Raw genomic sequence first — 19,330 nt, 5'->3', positions numbered from 1 at the left:
GTCCATATTACTTCTTATGACACATCATGTACAAGTTGGGACTACTTAGGGGCTATTTGATTTCTTACTGACCGAGTCCGGTCAGACACTTTGACTGACCCAGTCTGGTCAGTGTGTTTGATACTTTCTATTTCTTAGCTTACTCGGTCCACAGTCAGTCCTCATTGCTCTGATTCGGTCCGCTAAACATAAAAGGCTGACCGGAAAATGGACGTCTTTTACCCTTACCCATGGCTCACCATCTCCTTCGCTCCAAGCAGCTTTTCCTTCAACGGACATCACTCATCCTCTCCATCACTTCTATCTATCCTCTTCAGCCTCGCTGGAAACCTCCTCTGTCGCCATCCTCTTCACCACCAGCTACCTCCTTCAATTTCAAACTCCCAACCCCCTGAAGCATCGTCGTACCTACCTACATCCCCATCGTTCGTTCATCGTCTTCCTCTTCCACCGCCAATAAGGTATTTCGTTTTTCTTTTCATTTTGTTCGTTTTTATGCTTGAACATGTTTTCCAATTTGTACCGATTATGCTGTGGAACACGATTTGGCATTATGGGTATGTTGATTTGGAAAGAAGATGAGGTTAATCCATCTCAACTAGATCTATTTCTTTTCAATTGCAATCCATTACTTGTTGATTCCTTCTGATTTCACAAAAAAATGATTTCTTATCATAATGATTTCTTTTTGGCCCGGAAATAGGTAGAGGTAGTTGATGTGATGAAATCAGAAGCTCAATAATTGACTGTGGGTTCTTGAACTCTGACATCTTATTCGCTTAAGCTTGGTGTTTGAATTACTGTGGAGGTTCTTTGTAGATAGTTCGAGATTGAGTTTTTTTTTAAAGCTAGGGGTAGAACGGGCATATACTAATGGATAAAATTCAAGTAATCTAATGATTCTGAAAAGTGATCCTTGAGACGTGCTGTTAATTCAGATCAAAATCTGCAAATTTGTCTTGGTATTATGCTATTTTAAACTTGGAGTTATACTGATGATGCCTACTAGATTTGTAGATGACTTGTGTATTTGATTTCTTGATTATGGTTTTGTATTTGGATTGTTTCTTTACCCTGCTACACTAGAGGGTTGTTATCTTGTTATCCTAAACAAACACCAGATGTTTGTTCTCTTGTTATCCTAAACAAATTTTTAAAGGCTGATCAATGTTAACCATCAGTTAAAGAAGTGTGGCAACCCCTTTCCCTGAGTTCAAGCATTTTTCTTTTGTAGTTTTATGATTTGTTTTTATAGATTGTAACTAGGATCATTGTACTTCATATTTTATTCATGTGATTGTTAGTAGTAACCACTTATGATAATGGTTCAAACCTAATACATATGAATGCAAACACAAGTTTTTTTTTTTTCAATTGGTAAGAAGAAGTGAAGACAATCAAGAGATATGATAATTTTTTCTTTTGATCTTCATGTTTTTTAGATTATTGTATAAATGGAGTTAATTAATAATATATTGTGGTTTGAGAATATTGCATAAATGTATTATTATAAAAAAAAATATTGTTTGAGGGTAATATTGTCATTTTGTTTGGTCAGTCAGACGTAAAATCAAACAACAAGTTTCAATCAGAAGTTAACTCAATCAGAATTTCTAACTCAGTCAGCTTCTAACCCAGTCAGTTCTTACTCAGTCAGCAACTATCAAACGACCCCTTAATTGTTTAGAAAAATTTTGATGTCTATGATATACTTATTTTACTGTTGACAAATTCCTAAATATCTAACCCTCCTTGTATTAAAAAGATAGATGTGAGTTTCCATTTATTCCAGCTTGCATTTGGGTTTTTAGAAAACATAACGTTGGATAAAATATCTTTTGACAATGTTGGCCTCTACTGAACCCATATTTGTAGATAAAGCCTTTGAAGAACATATTTGTAGAGATCTTTGAAGAGATGAAACTGAAACTCGCGAAACAACAACTATTTGCTTTGAGTTCCACATGTAACATTCCGATGATGAGGTATTTTCAATTTTAACCCTAAGTATGCAGAGTTATTGCATTTTATCCCTTGTGCATGAGAAAGCTTGCAAAATGGCCCATAGTGGCATTTTTGTAATTATTGAGGCGGGCTCACATACGCTGGGCGTACCTAGCTTATGTGTTTGAGCAACAAACCTTAATTTTTAGGGCTGGACCCTATTTAACCAAATTTATGTCCTCCAAACCTCATCTCTCATCATCCTCCAACACCTTCATACGATTTAGCAAACCCTAGCTACTTGTTTGAGCATTCTTGACCCTTGTGTGTGTTTTTGGTGGTCTTGAAGGTGAAAGAAGGAAGTAGAACCACCTTGGAAGCTAAAAAGAGCTTTAGATATGGGATCTTCACCTATCTAGCAACCTCCAAGAGATATAAAGCTTTAAACTTGGCTTGTTATTCCTTAGATCTTGCTAAGTTCTTGATTCATGAGTATTTTGGTCCCAACTCTTGACCTTTTTTAGTATGGAATGCTCCAAACCATTTAAACTGTCCTTTCAGACGTTTTGAGAAGTTTAGAAGCATAAAAATAGGGTCTTGGCTCTTAACTTCTCCCCATGCATGTGCTCGGTGGTCTTAATGGGTTAAGAGGTTGGGGTTTCTAGAATTTAGCACTTTTTGGCCATGCAAGACTATAAAGTTGGAAACTTTATGGTCAAGAACGATATTCGGGTCTTGGATCTGCAATTTGGACGTAAAAGATTAAGTATTAAGCACTTATCGCGTTAAGAAGAAGTTCAACTGCATACGTTGGGCGTACCAGTTGGTACGTTGTGTGTATACGGTCAAGCCCCGTTGCAAGTCAACTATCGAGTACACCCCGCATTCTATTGAGTACGCCCAACGTACTTGGCTGGGTTGACTCGGTTGAGTTGTCGACTTTGACCTTTGACCAATGTTGACCTAAGAGTGGTTTTAATATTTTGGGCATTGGTATTATTATCTAAGCTTGAGTCCCGATTTCGTTTAGGTGATCGGTAGTGCTGACTTTCGGATTTGCATTCTGTTCAGCATTCACTTCAGACTGATATATGAGTTTTCCTCAATGTACTTGCGATTTGAAGTCACCAAGGTCGGCCCAATGGATTGATATCCTGTTAGATACTAAGTTATGATATGTTGAGTATACGACAGAACTGTTTGATTATCGGATAGTTACTGATATGTATTAGACTGGTAGATTTGTAGGACAACTTGTAATTACTGACTGTATAATTATCTGTCTGTTGAATATGTATATTATATGTTATATGTTGACATGTTACGTTGGGGTTGAGACTACTGCTTAGTGTCATCAGTCAATAGACCGGGGCAATCCAACTGGGAGGTTGTGGGCCAGGGCATTCCAACCGGGAGGTTGTGGACCCAGTATGTAGTATGCAGGGCAATCCAACCAGGAGGTTGTGGGCCAGGGTAATCCAACCGGAAGGTTGTGGACCCAACATGCTAATTTATGTATTTCTATATGTGGTGTGATAGTACTTTGGAGGAACTCACTAAACTTTGGCTTGCAGTTTCAGTTTATTGTTTCAGGTATTTCAGATGATCATGGGAAAGCGAAAGCGTGATCGTCCACATCTTCCTGTTTTGTGTTAATGGGTCTTGGGAAAAATCTGATTTTAAATAATACTTTTGAAACAATGACTGTTTTTGTAAACAATGTTGGTTAATGGTTGATTTTAATTTTTTTAAATTTCTATGATTTTTTTGGAGTGTTACACCACAAATGGGGCCACTTGATGTATCCCAAAAAACGTCACGAGGTTGATCGAGTTGAGATCTCGGATGTGTGCTTCGGTGCCGCTGGCGAGCCCCAATTTGTTTCATGTTACTTTCATAAATGAGGATCGCTATAGTCGCCACAGGACTTGCGTCCTGTGTGCGGCCTCCGACGACCATGTTAGTATCGATATGAAATGGGGGTCGGGTCTTCGAGTGGAAGGAACCCGATTGTATGTATGTATGTATGTATGTATGTATGTGTATATATATATATATATGTATGTATGTATGTATGTATGTATATATATATATGTATGTATGTATGTATGTATGTATGTATGTATGTATGTATGTATATATATATATATATATATATATATATAGTGTTAGGAGTATCTTTTTATCTGGGAGAATAAGTTTACATTTGTGCATTGTGAAGGTAAGTGTATGAGTTGTACCTGAGGTAATGGGTGTACCCTTTTGTCTTGGGAATGAGCAAACAAGAAATGACCGAATCATAGAAAAATGGCCGAACCATAGTAAAATAGTCGAATCATCGGTAAATTGCCGATGAGATATGTGTATCAACACTCATCAACCCAATCAATTATGGGTTCATTTTAGTGGTATAAATAGACACTCATGTTATTGTCAGTGATATACGTTTCTTTGAGAAAATGTATGTAATCAACATTATTGTCCGATCTTTTTATACCATCAGACAAGCTTTCATTGTTGGGGAATTAATACATGTCCTTACGACTATCTTTGGTTAAATGTTCTAGAAATCCAACAAACTTTGTAAACCCATCAAACTAAATACCACATCTGTAACAGATGTTTTACGAGGCTCAAAATATACAAGAGGTTTAAGAACAAAAATAGCTTTGTAGTGAACATCCATGATCACTAAGTTACTTGGAGATGAATTCGAAGCCATAATCTTTCAACTCTTCAATTACTATTGACGATTACAATGATTGATTATATTAGAAGTTTAGATTGTGTTTGGCGTGTCACAGCTAGCTTATTTTTTGAACTTTTTTTAGTTTCAATGTTTGAAAAACCAAAAAATAACTTATAAACTAGGTTTTTAGAAAATTACTTAGACTACCTTTTCATAAGTTTTTTTTTTATAATTTTCCAAATATACATCTAATTAATATTAGAGAACATATTCCTCTAAACGTCGTTTTATATCTTCTACCTAGCTTCCAGCTAACTTTTCAATTAATACGTCAAACATAATATTAGATTGGATGTGAGTAAAGCCTAATCAACTGTTACAAGTTAGAGGTTTGGGTGCAATTCGTTTTTAGTCTTGGAATAAGACAGGTAATATTTGTATACAAACTAGAGGGTTGAAACCGGTAATATGGATTATTGTCGAACATAAAGTTATTTTTCGAACAAATAGGTTGAGGAGTATCTTCACGCGTGAGAAAGGATTAAAAAGAGATCACGTCATTATTTTAACAATTCCACCTCTGAGTTGTGGAAATGATGTTAACTAGTGAAAAGGTAGTGAAGAAGAAAGAGATTGTAGAGAGAGATAAACACAAACAAATGTTTCACCGGTCAGAGCCTCGCCTTCTTCTGTAGACGGTACCACGCCACAAGACACTCACCTATCTTTGAGATGGTGTGCACGTGTGTTTTTCTATGGCAAATAAGACATCACACATAGGGTGATGCCCCATATCGGAAGGCCTAGAAACGCTATGGTCGATGGTATTAAAAAAAATGAATAAATATAAACAAAAATAATAATTTGTTAACCTAAGCCCTTGAAAAAATGAATAAATATAAACAAAAATAATAATTTGGGTACCCGCCTCATTTGGCGAGAACCGGAACCGGAACCGCTCTAAGCAGTTCTTAAATGTTTGGAACCAGTCCCGGAACCGGCGGTTCCGGTTCCGGGAGCGGGTAACCCGGTTACATTAATTTTGTTAACTTTTGTCGATAAAACCGCAATTTAGTTCAATTCAAATCAAGTCAATTCGGACCAAAGACGGACAAAATCGGACCAATATATATTCTAAATTGGTCTAAGTAACACACATATTTATATGAGATAATATATATATATATATATATATATATATATATATATATATATATATATATATATATATATTAACCGGTTCCGGCGGGTACCCAGCGGGTAGCGGTTCCGAAAAAACAAGAACTGGAACCGCTTAAGGCAGTTCCATAACTTTAGGAACCGGAACCGGAACCGCCTAAGGCAGTTCCGGTTCCAAAACCGACAGTTCCGAGGCGGTTCCGGTTCTAAAAGCGGATACCCGGTTCCGATGCTCATCCCTATCCCTACTTCAAGGCCCCCTAAAAGATCTCAAATAATCACATATACTCCGAGGCAACCGAATTTTGACTATGAATAGTCAAACCTCAAGCAGCAATTTTGTCAACGAATATGAGGTTTCAAGAAACAAACCCCTAATAAAATAATATTTGACATTACCAACCAATACCAACCCCCATCTTCATCTCTCACATACATTTTTAAATATTACAATTATTTTCACAACTAATTTCTTAAAAAAAAAAAAAATTAAAATTAATCTTACATTGCAATTACAGACGACCCTATCTGTTGTGCTACCACCGGAGACGCTGACACCTCCGTCGCCGGAGTAGATACCTCCGACACATCCATATTTGTCGGCCTCCGGACATTCTCCACCAATTTCACGACCTCCGCCATCTTGGGCCGCTGTTCCGGCAACCTTGCCACACATTGCATCCCAATCTGCAACATCTCCACCAGCTCCTCCTCTATATTCGGGTACCTCAAAAGCTCCACATCAAAAACCTCAGCCGTCCATTCCTCCCGGACCACCGAGTTCACCCATCTCACCAAATGCACCACCTCCTCGCCGCCGGTGGCATGAGTAGGTGATTTTCCGGTGAGGAGTTCCAACAGGACGACTCCGAAAGAGTAAACATCTGATGCTTGGTAGACTTTCCGGGTGTCGGATACTTCCGGTGCCCGGTAACCGCCAATCCGCATCACCGGTGGCGCTAGCGGTGTCATTACTGCCGCCAGGCCAAGATCACTTACGCAACCGTATCCCTGTGGGTTTAGGAAGATGTTGGAGGCTCTGATGTTTCCATGGACAAGCTTTGTGTTTGTTTGGGTGTGGATATATGCGATCCCTCTCGCTGCTCCGATGGCTATCCGCAACCGGCTATCCCAATCTAGTGGACTCCGGTGATCCTCGCCTCTTTTTGCTGCAAATTTATAAACGGATTCATTTAAACAAAAAAAATATATATAACATGAAACTCCTCGAATAACAACAAACAACTCAGATAGTATCACTACCATGTAACATTGACGAAACACTCCCTTGATCGTAATAATCATACACCATCAACTTTTCGTCTTTGGAATAATAATAAGCTCTCAAAGGAACAACATTCTCATGTCGAATATTCCCAACAACCTCCATTTGGACCTCAAAATCTCGCTTCGCCGCTGCAACTTCCTTCAACCGCTTCACAACCACCGTGTTTGCATCCTCCAACGCCGCTTTATAAGTCGTACCGAATGTTCCCTTACCAAGCACCTCAGCCGAAGCTCTAAACAGATCCTCAAGGTCAAACGCCAGGCTACTGCCTTCGAAGAACACAAGGGTTCCATTTCCGTTAACATTTTGGCTGCCGGAACGCAGTTTTGTTACCTTTTCTTCTTTCTCCGGTCTCCCGGAAACCTCCTTTTTATTAGAATACCGGAGTATCATTATCAACGCAAGGAGTACAAACGCTAGAGCGCAACCACCGATCGCGATTCCGAGAATTGCAGGTTCGCCGAGTTTTGAAGATTTTTTGGATGACGGTTGGGCGGCCGGAGAGAGAACCGGTGGCGGTGAATTCAAAGGAGAAAGGTCATTTCCGACGAAAGACGAGCTGGGGAATCGTTCGAGAGACTGAGGAACAGGTCCGGTGAGATTATTGTTCGACAAATCGAGAGCTTGCAAACTTGGGATGCTAAGATTAGGTATTTCGCCGGAAAAGGAGTTGTTAGCAAGGTTTAAAGCAGTGAGGTGGCTTAAATTCGAAATGGAAGGTGATATGCTTCCGTTGAAACCATTGTTTGAGAGATCAAGTATCGAAAGATTGTTCCAATTTGAGAAATTTACAGGCAATGGGCCGTAGAGTCCGTTTGATTGAAGATAGAGAGCTGTTAGGTTTGTGAGGTTGGAGAAATCGGGCGGGAGAGGACCCGTTAACCCGTTTGATCTCAAACTCAAGATCTGAAGATCCGACAATTGGCTAAGAGTATCCGGAGGAATAGGACCATGAAGACTAAACGCCGGCAAACGAACGGCGATGATTCTTGACTCATCATGATTACATGTTATCCCGGTCCAGTTAACACAAGCTGAAGAACCCATTTCCCAATTGATTTCGCGACTATGCGAAATGCTTTGTATGAAATTAAGTAAAACTTGCTTATCTTCCAAAGGCTCTCCGGTGACCATGGATATAGTTGCTCCGAACAAGAAAATTGCAGACAACGTAATCATGTTCTTGTTCTTGACTGTCATCTTCTGTGTTGATGATAGATAGTATATAGTTACAAACTCCAAAAGCTATAGAACAACGTTTCTGCTCATCTGAATAAGAAGATGGTGAGAATTAAAGGATATAGTGGTATGTAAGTAATGATTTTCATAAATAACCACCATTATCAGATGAACGTTGAATATAAGGTGTAAATTGTAATTGAAATCGAGTACAGCTAACTTGTATCAGAGTGAACGTTATAGTCAAACAAGAAACGTAAATGAATTCAGTTTGTATTGGTGAGTTTCTTTTACTTTTGTTCATCTTCTTCCGTACTTTACTGACTTCTGATGACATGAGTTAAAAACAGGGTAACAAAACTTTTATTAGTTTTGTTTATTATAGGATCTTACTTATTCTAATTCTTTTCTATTTACAATATGAGAAATTATACCTCAAATATTTTACGTTGTATTTTAAAAACTACGGATCATGGCTTTGTCCTTCCAATTTCTTTTTATTTGGATATTGCATTTTGAACAATTTACTCAATTATAACAATGAAATTGTGACATTGTTATAACTGATTAAAATTTCCAAAATAGAATATTATAATAAGAAAAAATGTAAACTCGAAGTAATCAGTCTCAAATCCCCAACTCAAATAAAGTTTGACTCATTCAAGTTAAAATCGAGTTGGAGCTTGTATTACGCTTGACTGGTTTCTACTCGATTGTTACCGGATTAGATATCTATAAGCAAATGCAATATTACAAAATCAAGAAGCACATATTCAACGATGAAGAAGAAACTGAAAAGTGATTGGAATCCGGTTTTCAAATCTCAGTGAAGATCAGCTAAAACCATCGAGTGCATCATGAAGTTCGTTAGAACTTAGAACCCAACAGGCAAACAGGTACATCACTCGATCAACACAGAAGTAGAAAAAACGATGACGAATTTGTAATCGAGAAGGGAGGAATCGTTACCAAATTACATACACAACATTACAAAATAACGATGAAAATATTAAACACAACGAAGCAGACAACGAAAGATAACTGAACTCACTTTTTCAGATCTCTGTGACGATTAGGTAAACCCATTGAACCCTTTGTCAGAATGTACAAGCAATGAGCTAAACAACTCGACCAACACATAGAAACACATGTACTGAAGGAGATTAATGAATCTAATAGGCGGAGAGAGAGATTTTGGAGGTTGGGAGCAGAAATTAATGGAGGTAGGGTGGAAACAATAAATGGAGGAAAGAGGGAGGGAGCTGGGGTATGGAGAAATCAATGAGATTGGAGAGATGAGCGGAAGATGCACGTGGTGGTAAATGGTACGTAGAGGAAGAACTCCAGCGTAATAATTAATCAATTTAAACACCTAAGAAATGTAATGATTTGGAGGGAGAGGGAATTTAGTACAGGTTGTATTGATGGCTAGGCTGTAGCTGGAGGAGAGAACAAAGTGTTCCGCCATTTCCGCGGGTGGAGGACCTCTGTTGAAGAGCGGAGGAGGTAAGCACCGACGAACACCACAACCGCGGCGCTCATAACCCTCAGTCTCTCGTGAATTTGATTGATTGGCCTCCGCTTATAAAACCTGGCTTTTTATAAACAGAACTATTATATGAAAAATGTGATAATCGGTGAAACAGGGCAAAATTTATAAAAATTCATGTGGTTTTCTTCGGCTTATCTACCGAAAAAGTAAACAGAGTTTTTGTTTTTTTTTAATTTTATTTTTGAAAAACCATTATATTAAATTTAAATTTTATAAGAAAATTATAAATTTAGATGTTTTTCGAATTAGCCACTCAAAGAAAAATAATAATTTAATCTTCGAATTAAAAAAAAAAAAAACATTAACCTCAAAACTAAACTTACATTTGTTTTTTGCAACTCATTAATAAAGAAAAACTTAATACGGTATATTTAAAAAAAAAAAATTAGTGGTTAAATGAAAAAAAAATCCAAACTAGTTGTCATATTTTACATATTTAATTATTACATGTGACAAATTGACAACGAGCTTTCTTCATATTATTCAAGTTGAAGAAGTAAAAATTTAGACAAAAATTATGAGTTTAGCATATAAGTTTTTATCTGTTAGAAGAGTGTCAATAGTAGTACTTTTGTTTATTTAACTAATGAAAAGTGTAGTCGGGGTAAAATATGTTAGTTATTGTTTGAGTTGGAGGAGTAAAGACAAAGTTTCGTCAATATAAAATAGATCATACAAGTAAAATGAAATAAAAATCAACGACAAAAAAGTTAAAAAATTTTAAAAGTATTTCGTTCCAAGTATGTACCCAAATCTATCCAACATATGAAATTGTTTCTTATAGAGGGTATCATAATCTATAGTATAACTATTTTTATAATAATATTAAATATGTCAATAACTTGTGAAATTACATAAAGAAAGCTAACAAGCTATATATATTTTTGATGTATTATCAATTTGGATTAGAAAAATTAATAGCATATTGACAATTTATTTATATTATATGTAAGTTTAGCAATTCAGACGTGTTAAGGGGAAAAAATAAGAAGAATTATTGGGGAGATAAGACTTAAGAGTTGCCTACCAAATCCCAGTGGCTACGCCTACGTATAATATGATATTAAAAAAAAATAATAATAATAAAGACCGACCAGACGTAACATGCCATTGAATTATTAAATAAATAAACAAATAAAAGCCATGCTACGTTTCATGGTTTAATTATATGTACCAGTCACCTCCATGCCATTAAATCCTTACTATTCTTTTCTTTTTTTGTCTTCAACTTGATGGCAACTACATGCTTGGAATTGGCATAATAAATAAATTAATAACATATGATCCTAATACTGATTTTAGTTGACAAATTATGTTTTCGTTAAGAGATATCTTAAAAATATGAATGCTGCATAAACATACGTCACACAATCACCAGGAGTGAGTTAACATTGTAAATTCAATTTACACAAACAAGGAAAACCAACTATTTTACAAACCCAAAAAAAAAGTAAAATATAATAATAATACACGCCTTGACTTGAGTTTACTACTAGTAATATAATTTTGTGACATGCACAGAGACAGAGTCTGCCTATGAAGTGCTCAAAAAATTTACTGCAGCCTCTTTATCGTTGTCATGGGTGAACAATGCTTCAGCGACACTATTAGCTTCAAACCCCATTTCTCTCAACACAGTGTAGCCATTCACAAATTCCCTGACCTGTAAAAATTAAAAAGTAAATATGACAACATAATTCTAAAGACAAGTAGAAGTAGTAGGAGTTAGTTTACCTTGGTTGGATTATCTCCATATTTGGCAACTGCAATAGGTACTGCTTCTCTGTTAAGACCTGTTGCCAAGTATTTCCCCACCACCGGGTCTACACTACCACTACCACTACCACTACTAGAGTTCTGCAGAAATCAAAATAAACCCCTTATTTATGTGGATTCTGGAGGGACCAAAATCAATACAATATATGCCAATAACGATGGACTGATACCAGAAAAAAAAATTAAAACTATTCCAGAAAAAACGAGAGCCCACTTGGTAAAAGAGAAGAATAGCAAAAATCTAAAAACTATCACTTTTCTCTGTATCAAGTAAAAAAGAAACACACACACACAATATATATATATATATATATATATATATATATATATATATATATATATATATATATATATATATATATATATATATATATATCTGTTTAGATTACGTTTTGTTCTTATTAAGTTGATTAAAGTCAAAAAGAATCAACCTAGGAAGAGGGCATACCGCACGAGATATTGGTTTTGCAGTCTTATGGGGAAGGTTCTCGAGACCGAGTTTGCTCCAATTTGGGTTTTCTTTCTCTGCTTCTGCGAGTATCTTCCTTTCCAGTTCAAAGTCAAACTGAAATGTGCTTCGAGGAATCTCTCCAATGTGTGGAGACAATTGAGGCTACAATTTTTACAAGTATTTTCATTAAGGACCACAAAATCTTGCCATTTAAAAGGATACCCAAAATACAATACAAGAACTACAATGCTTTACATCACATATAAAGACATATAGTGTACACAACTTAATCTACAATCTACATAGGTATAGTCAACCTAATCACTTTCTCTATCCTCTTTCCATCAGTAAGACATCAAAAATCTGATCATTTGATTTTATAAGCAATTATCAAATTCTAAATCAAGGTCTGGGATCATCGGACAAGTTAAAGTATTGAAAGAGATCAGAAAAGTTAAAGTAAAGGGAGTATAAATATCTGCTTTGGTATTATGTACATAAACTGATGCAAGAAAAGCATTTCAATAAACAAACAGAACATAACAAGTTTGTACTAATATCACAAATACCCAAAGAAAGGCCAAAATATGCATGTATCTTCGAATGATCAATATAATTAAGATGTAAAATAAAATTGATAACAGTAGGTTAAGAATTCAATGCTCATGGACATGTCGATTGATAAAAAAACAATATCGGTAGTCATCAGACAGTGATCATTAAAAAAGAAACAGCAAAGAGTTTGAATGAAGTACAGAAAGGATACCGGTGGTGTAATCCGAAACTCCGGTTTTAAAGTAACCCTAATCCCCATTCCTGCTAAAAAGATATCGAAATAGATTAATAAGTTAGCAAACCTTCAACTAATAGCAATTTCCATATACAGATCATAATCGAAGATGACACAAGGTTCCTAATAATATTCAAAAACATATTATTCTTCTGATCTAAACGACCTTAGTAACAACTAAGAAAATCAATGAACAGATACCTAAAATCATTCTAATATAGTCTACAACTTACAGGAAGAGGAGTTGATGTTATTTCGAGCAGGTGCATGAACAACAGAGTGCCCACCGGACTGATTAATCTTAGGGTAGAGCGACGACGGTCCGTACATCGGATGACTCGATGGCGGCATCGGCGACCCCGAAGATGACGGCGTTGGCCTGTTGTACACAGAAGATTGAGAACTGTATGGTGGATTCAACCGGTTTCTGAAATCGTAATCCATTGTATGGAGAAATTTGATGGAATTGAGGCTTGAGGATCGGGAAACAAGAGTTTTCTATGGGAGAAAACATGGACATCAGACGGGTAAAAGAAACGCGGTTGCCGTTGACCCGCCAGTATCCGTGGATACTTCGGTTCGGCCCAATTAATAGTTGATAACAATTTTATTTGTTTTTATCAAAATACACCAGAATTTTTTATCCATCATATATTGCTATAAAATTAGTATATACATGCATAAAATAATAATATATTTATTTTGTCATACAAATCGGCAGCAAACTAATTATTTAATCAACGAAAAATACTAATTATTTATGAAATTTAACTTACTAATTAATTAATGATCTTTAAAAATATATAGATTAAAATGACTCGTTTTCCAGTTTTATCCAACTGATTTATTTATTACTAACTTTATTTTACATATTAATTTTGAATCGATAATACGATAAGGATTTAGTTCATTTATTGTGGGAATGGGTCAACGGGTAAAAATCAATAACAGAGAGATAATAAAAATCGTATTTGGATTTTAGCCTAAAAAACTACTTTCAGAAGAAATTTACGGATAAAATTTTACCAAGAAAAAGATGATTAGATATATAGTAATATAGAACAACAGATAACTAATCAAATTCTAAATAATGATAATAATTTAAGGGTAAATGTTTATTTATATAACTGGTTATCCCTACTTTAGTCTTCACCAACTCTTCTAATGTTAAGTTATTTAATTTATGTGAAAATTGCAGCATAAAAATGTAAATGATTACATGTTTTCAGATGCGTTGATTTTGACTTGTGGAATAAGAAAATTACAACATAAGGGTTCTTGAGGTTTGGTTGTTCTATATCAACCTTAAACCATTCGTAATCAAATCTTTTTATATCTTTTCTTTTACTTTGCAATATCATGGTTCAACTATCGGGATACAAAATTGAAATATTAGTAAAAAACAATAAAGATATAAAAATTAAATATAATTATATGATAACATGAATTATTATTGAATGAAATAGTTGATTGGACTATGCTAAAAAGAAGTGTGTATTGTCATGTTTTTAACCTCTTTAAAATGAAATATAATTACATATCATATTATTTAAACTAGGGCCACACTTTGATCGGGCTTTTAGGGACGTGTTAAGACCATTCTAAACATTGCCCGGGTTTTTTTGAATCGGGACATGGTTTTAAACCAATAGAAGAGAACCCATTCATCTTACCTTGGGGTTGTAACATCTAAAGACTAAAAGGTGACAAAAACTCATCTTACCTTGGGGTTGTAACATCTAAAGACTAAAAGGTGACAAAAACTGACATATGTCACGTTAACCCGACATGAAATAAATAGGTTTGTGTATGATATTTTAACCTATTTAATCCAATGAGTTGACATGATACCATGAAAATTAAACGGATAATGTTAGAGCTGAGAATTTCAATTCGAAAATAACCCGATTATTTATTTGAAAGTTTATATATATATATATATATATATATATATATATATATATATATATATATATATATATATATATGGAAGAGTTATATGGAAAATGAATGATTAGGGCAATATATATTTGAACCAATGAAAACATGACAACACATCACTTCCACAATAACTTCCAAAATACATTATTTGTGAAGAAAGAAATGGACACGTGTCATTTGCTTATTGATTCTGGTAGATGTTGCCCTACTTATTTGTTTTCCATAGAACTCATTCCTATATATATATATATATATATATATATATATATATATATATATATATATATATATATATATATTATGGGTTGATTTATTTTGTAATGTGAAAACGTTTTAGCCCTATAGGTAAAGACTTCTTTTTAACTTTCTCTATTATGTCTCAAAGTACATAGGTCACTCAACTACTCTCTCTTTCTTGTTATCCCACCCTCGAGCTCTCTAATTCATACACTTTCTATTTTGTCCTCTAAACGTATTATAAATTTAATCATATCGTCTATCAACTACTACTTTTACCATTTTTTTGTTTTTTTTTTTTTTCATTCTACCTATCCAACTCCTACTTTTCCATCATATTTAGTGTTTTAACCTCAAATGACACAACACATTTCAAGGTCTAACCCTAACCCGAAACCCAACACGAACTTGACTTAAAAATAAACGGGTTGACATGGCGCGACACGATACAGAATTTAAACGAGTTGGGTTATGGTCAAGCTCTTTCAACCCTAAAGCTGAAGCAACACGACACATTGCCAGGTCTATTAACCCCAACTTTAATCAAACAAAACTAGCAACTAGATGAGATCATTTGCAATTTTGTGTTTGTCCATCGAAAATATGATTCAATTTTTAGCCTTTCATTTTATAATACATTATTGCCGAATGGGTGTTACAATCAAAAATCATAAATAAGTAAATAAATAAATTTAAACAAATAAACTAAAATGTACATTTACTCAAGTGCTTCACTCTTTTTAAAGGATTGTTTAAGGTAATATTTACTCAAGTGCTTCTCTTTTTAAAAGGATTGTTTAAAGTATTACCTTTGCCATTGTATGCACAGGATTTTTCAAAGTATTACCTTTTGGCATCTATTAGGACTTTTTATTACATTTAGTGCATTTCCTTAATGGTTTAAATGTACACATCAAAATACTTTGAGAAATGTAATTTTTTTGACACAAAACAATAGCAATAGCATAATTAAATTTTTAATATTAATAAATAAGTTTCTTAAAGAGCTCTAGTAACAATAATACTCTTCTAAAGCACTCTCATATCTTAGAGTTTGTATGTATCAAACAAAAGAATCAAGTTTTTGGTCAAATTCAAGAAAAACGGTTCACTCGACATGGTTGACCCTGATTTTATAAAGTTATATACGATCGATGAAAGTCCGTTGCTATAAGTTCAACTTCCCTAAGCATTAGATATCTCCTTCTATCTTGGTTGTGTACATGTCTGTTAACACTCTTTCACCTTCTTTAAATAAATCAACTTATGCACCTGCACATATGCCCCCTGAAACACAACAAACACATTAAAATCCACACCTTCATCATACTCTTGCCATATTCATCAACTGTGTAACACATAACAGAACAGAACAAAACAGATTGGCATGCGTCTATTCTGGGCCTTGGACCTGGACTGGACCTGATATTAATGAGACAAAAAGTTGCGTTTTTTTACCCCACCTAAAAAGGTGAGACGGTATGCAAAAGACGTAAATGCCCTCTCACCTGTTGACCAAGATGTGCAGCAAAACTTTTTGTCATCAATATGTTTGACATCAAGGCCGATGAACCAGGATCCAGTACTAACATCATCAAACGCGTATGTGCGAAGAATAGATCTGCCAGCTCACAAGTAAAAAAAAAAGTCAGACTAATTATTTAGCAATGAGATCTCATCTAAAACTACGAGGGGCGTTTTAGAAGGATGACGAAACCTGTTTATCGAAACAAATCTAGCCAAAGCCTTGGATATAACAAACATTTCACCAGATGCATGGCGAAAATACCTGTTATATGAAAAAAAAAAAAAAATAAATAAATAACTTTTATCATTTTTTTAAAAATTGTACAATGAAAATTCAGATATTGGCTACTTACGTTTTCCCATCACCAAATTTCCACCAATCAGGTTCGTACCATTTCTGACCCCTGCCAAAATCCACATAAAAAGATGGATCAAGTATTATATATATATATATATATATATATATATATATATATATATATATATATATATATATATATGACACTTACTGTTCAGAGAAAACTTCGCCTGATTTCATACACCCGATATATACACGGGGCTTATCTATATGAGCTGCAAGTGTACTTCCCAAGGCATCTGAAAAATAGATGTGTTTACAGTATGAGATACTATTGTTTATTTTTATAGTATAGAGTAAAAAAAACTAATAAAAGCATGATATAGCTTTTAGAAATAGAAAATTACCAATATTTACATACACATCATCATTCACTTTGGCATAGTATTCAGCTTCCCATCTTTCTGCAGCATGGGCAAAGAACAATTTGGTCTTCTTTGGAAGTTCCTCAGGAGCCTCCACATGGCTTTCCTGTTGAATGTTTTGATAGATAGATAGATAGATAGATAGATACATCTCAGTAATCACTTTCCAACTATTATGATGAATAACAAAATGCCATGAGCCCTTATGGCTTATACTTACCAGGATAAAGAAATCGTTGTGGCTCTTATCTTCAATGTCTATGTCCCTATCCAGACTGTCTCCACGGTTAGAACTGCAAGTTAAATTATGTAGGCATCATGGAAACAAAAAACAAGTAGGGATTTCAGTTAAAAGAAGATGAAAAAAGGCACTGTACCTTCTTCCAATAACAAATCGAGCAATAACACCTTTTTCATCCTCCATCTTTTTCAAAGCTTCACCAGTTGTCATCCACGCCTTGCGTATCACTTCCCTGTTGTTCTTGCGACCAAATCCTGTAAGGACTCCAATCATCACCAATGGTTTCTTCTTCAGAGGAGGAGGAGGAGGAGGATTTTTTGTCTTTGATACAAAGCCTTCTTGGCGAGCTGCAGCTAGTTCCATCTCAAGAGCTGTCAGTTTCTTCTGTTGTTCCCTAACAAGCATACAAACGTTAGTTATGAACTAAAATATTGATTAGAGTCAAAGACTTAAGGTTAACAACCACATTACCTGCATCCTATAATTTTCAATGTATCATCCACGGATATAGCAGATTTCCCCTGAAATTAAGTCGTAAAATGAATTCTATCAATCCGACACTGAGAGGATGTGATGCATAGTGTCTTAAAAGTAATACTAGATCTAGAAGCATTAACAAAATTTATTATTACCTGGCCTGTTATTCTGTCAAGCTCTTTACCCATATAAACCCTGTCCTCTGCATCCTGCCATAAACTTCACGGGAGGACGAAAAGGAAACAAATACAAATATGATTTAAGAGATGATTTAACAAAGTAACTATGCACAATCTTTTTTACAAATAAACAAGAATGATACCGATCTAGCATCTAATTATACTGCATCGGCTAGGCAATGGATTCAGTAAAAAAAATACGACGATTTAGCAACAAATTAGTAGATGTCATGCTTATGAATAGAAAAGGAATTTCTTGAATCAAACTTCAAAGGAAGAAAATGATATACAGTAATTACGCAGTGGGGTATTATCACTTCATCCGATTAAATCGTGTGAGCAAAATTAATATGCAGAAGAAAACAACTCACCGGCCGGCGACATAGAAAGAGGCCATGGCAGCGATGGTGCACAGCATTAAGGCTGAAATAGGGGATCGAAAAACCAACCCTGCCGCAGCATTCCGGTGGTAATTCGATCCCTTACTTTGCATTTTTCCTAGACAGAGGCTTCTACTTCTCTATTACAAGCGATTTCACAGTGATAAAGTTGAAATGAATTTGTTCACTGATGTGAGCGATACATTTGAGAAAGTTCCGTTACGCGATCCGAAGGCAAGAGTCAAGACTCTGAATCTAAATCTGGTGTAGAGTAACCATAACAAGGACGAATCACGATTGCCAGCGTAACTCCGAAATTGAGCTTCTAAATCTATCCAAGTTATTGGGCCTTGGAAATTGGAGGGTTCGTAAAGACTAGGGCTTTTCTTTTTGGTGAAATCAAGCATAGCCGGTTTGAGTTTATTTTCGAAAAATCATAAATGGTTAAACGGATAAAATGTTCGACTCGGTAATGTGGTCCCCTATATATAACATGTCGGATTTTTGTTTCAAAGTTGTTTCGGACCTCATTTTGGAGTTTATATCCCTTGTTCTTGACTACATCAATTTCAAAAAATATCTTCTTCTATTAGTGAAGATACAACTTTTATAGGTATGCGTCGATTCTTTAAATGATTATATGTTTTTATTTGCGAGTATATGTTAAAAGTAACAAATTTTTGGGTTTTTTTATGACATGATACGATTACAACTATAATTCGTTTTCCTTTGAATTTTAGTTGTTTTTAGGCTTTTGAATGATTATATGTGGGTATA

The 19,330-nt window shown here is 35.0% G+C and overlaps 3 protein-coding genes across 4 annotated transcripts; all 3 read right to left on the bottom strand.

Annotated features, from left to right (window-relative positions):
• Nucleotides 1–6,187: 6,187 nt before the first annotated feature.
• Nucleotides 6,188–9,869, bottom strand: LOC145088912 (putative inactive receptor kinase At4g23740). 2 transcript variants are annotated; one of them, XM_079027390.1, is made up of 3 exons: nt 9,693–9,869; nt 7,076–8,369; nt 6,188–6,981 (listed from the first exon to the last, which is right to left on the bottom strand). In XM_079027390.1, exons 2-3 carry the CDS (start codon nt 8,298–8,300, stop codon nt 6,314–6,316), a joined length of 1,893 nt encoding a protein of 630 aa, XP_078883516.1. In that variant the 5' UTR covers nt 8,301–8,369; nt 9,693–9,869; the 3' UTR covers nt 6,188–6,313. The 2 variants fall into 2 exon arrangements, with proteins under 2 accessions (XP_078883516.1, XP_078883515.1); XM_079027389.1 differs by having other exon boundaries at nt 9,331–9,868.
• Nucleotides 9,870–11,160: 1,291 nt separating this feature from the next.
• On the bottom strand, nt 11,161–13,376 carry LOC145088911 (Ubiquitin-associated/translation elongation factor EF1B protein). Its single transcript, XM_079027388.1, has 5 exons — nt 13,082–13,376; nt 12,825–12,877; nt 12,056–12,220; nt 11,566–11,688; nt 11,161–11,494 (listed from the first exon to the last, which is right to left on the bottom strand). The coding sequence occupies exons 1-5, from the start codon at nt 13,290–13,292 to the stop codon at nt 11,366–11,368; spliced, it is 681 nt and encodes a 226-aa protein (XP_078883514.1). The 5' UTR covers nt 13,293–13,376; the 3' UTR covers nt 11,161–11,365.
• Nucleotides 13,377–15,987: 2,611 nt separating this feature from the next.
• On the bottom strand, nt 15,988–18,922 carry LOC145088910 (Galactosyltransferase family protein). The gene is made up of 11 exons (XM_079027387.1): nt 18,545–18,922; nt 18,150–18,213; nt 17,989–18,038; nt 17,654–17,911; nt 17,497–17,569; nt 17,259–17,382; nt 17,063–17,150; nt 16,907–16,957; nt 16,744–16,815; nt 16,535–16,647; nt 15,988–16,313 (listed from the first exon to the last, which is right to left on the bottom strand). Exons 1-11 carry the CDS (start codon nt 18,664–18,666, stop codon nt 16,291–16,293), a joined length of 1,038 nt encoding a protein of 345 aa, XP_078883513.1. The 5' UTR covers nt 18,667–18,922; the 3' UTR covers nt 15,988–16,290.
• Nucleotides 18,923–19,330: the final 408 nt, after the last annotated feature.

The sequence above is a fragment of the Lactuca serriola genome, chromosome 2 (genome assembly GCF_051521515.1).
Source record: "Lactuca serriola cultivar US96UC23 chromosome 2, Lser_US96UC23_V15, whole genome shotgun sequence".
In the NCBI taxonomy this organism is placed as follows: Eukaryota; Viridiplantae; Streptophyta; class Magnoliopsida; order Asterales; family Asteraceae; genus Lactuca; species Lactuca serriola.
This window is presented reverse-complemented; position numbering and strand designations above follow the sequence as displayed.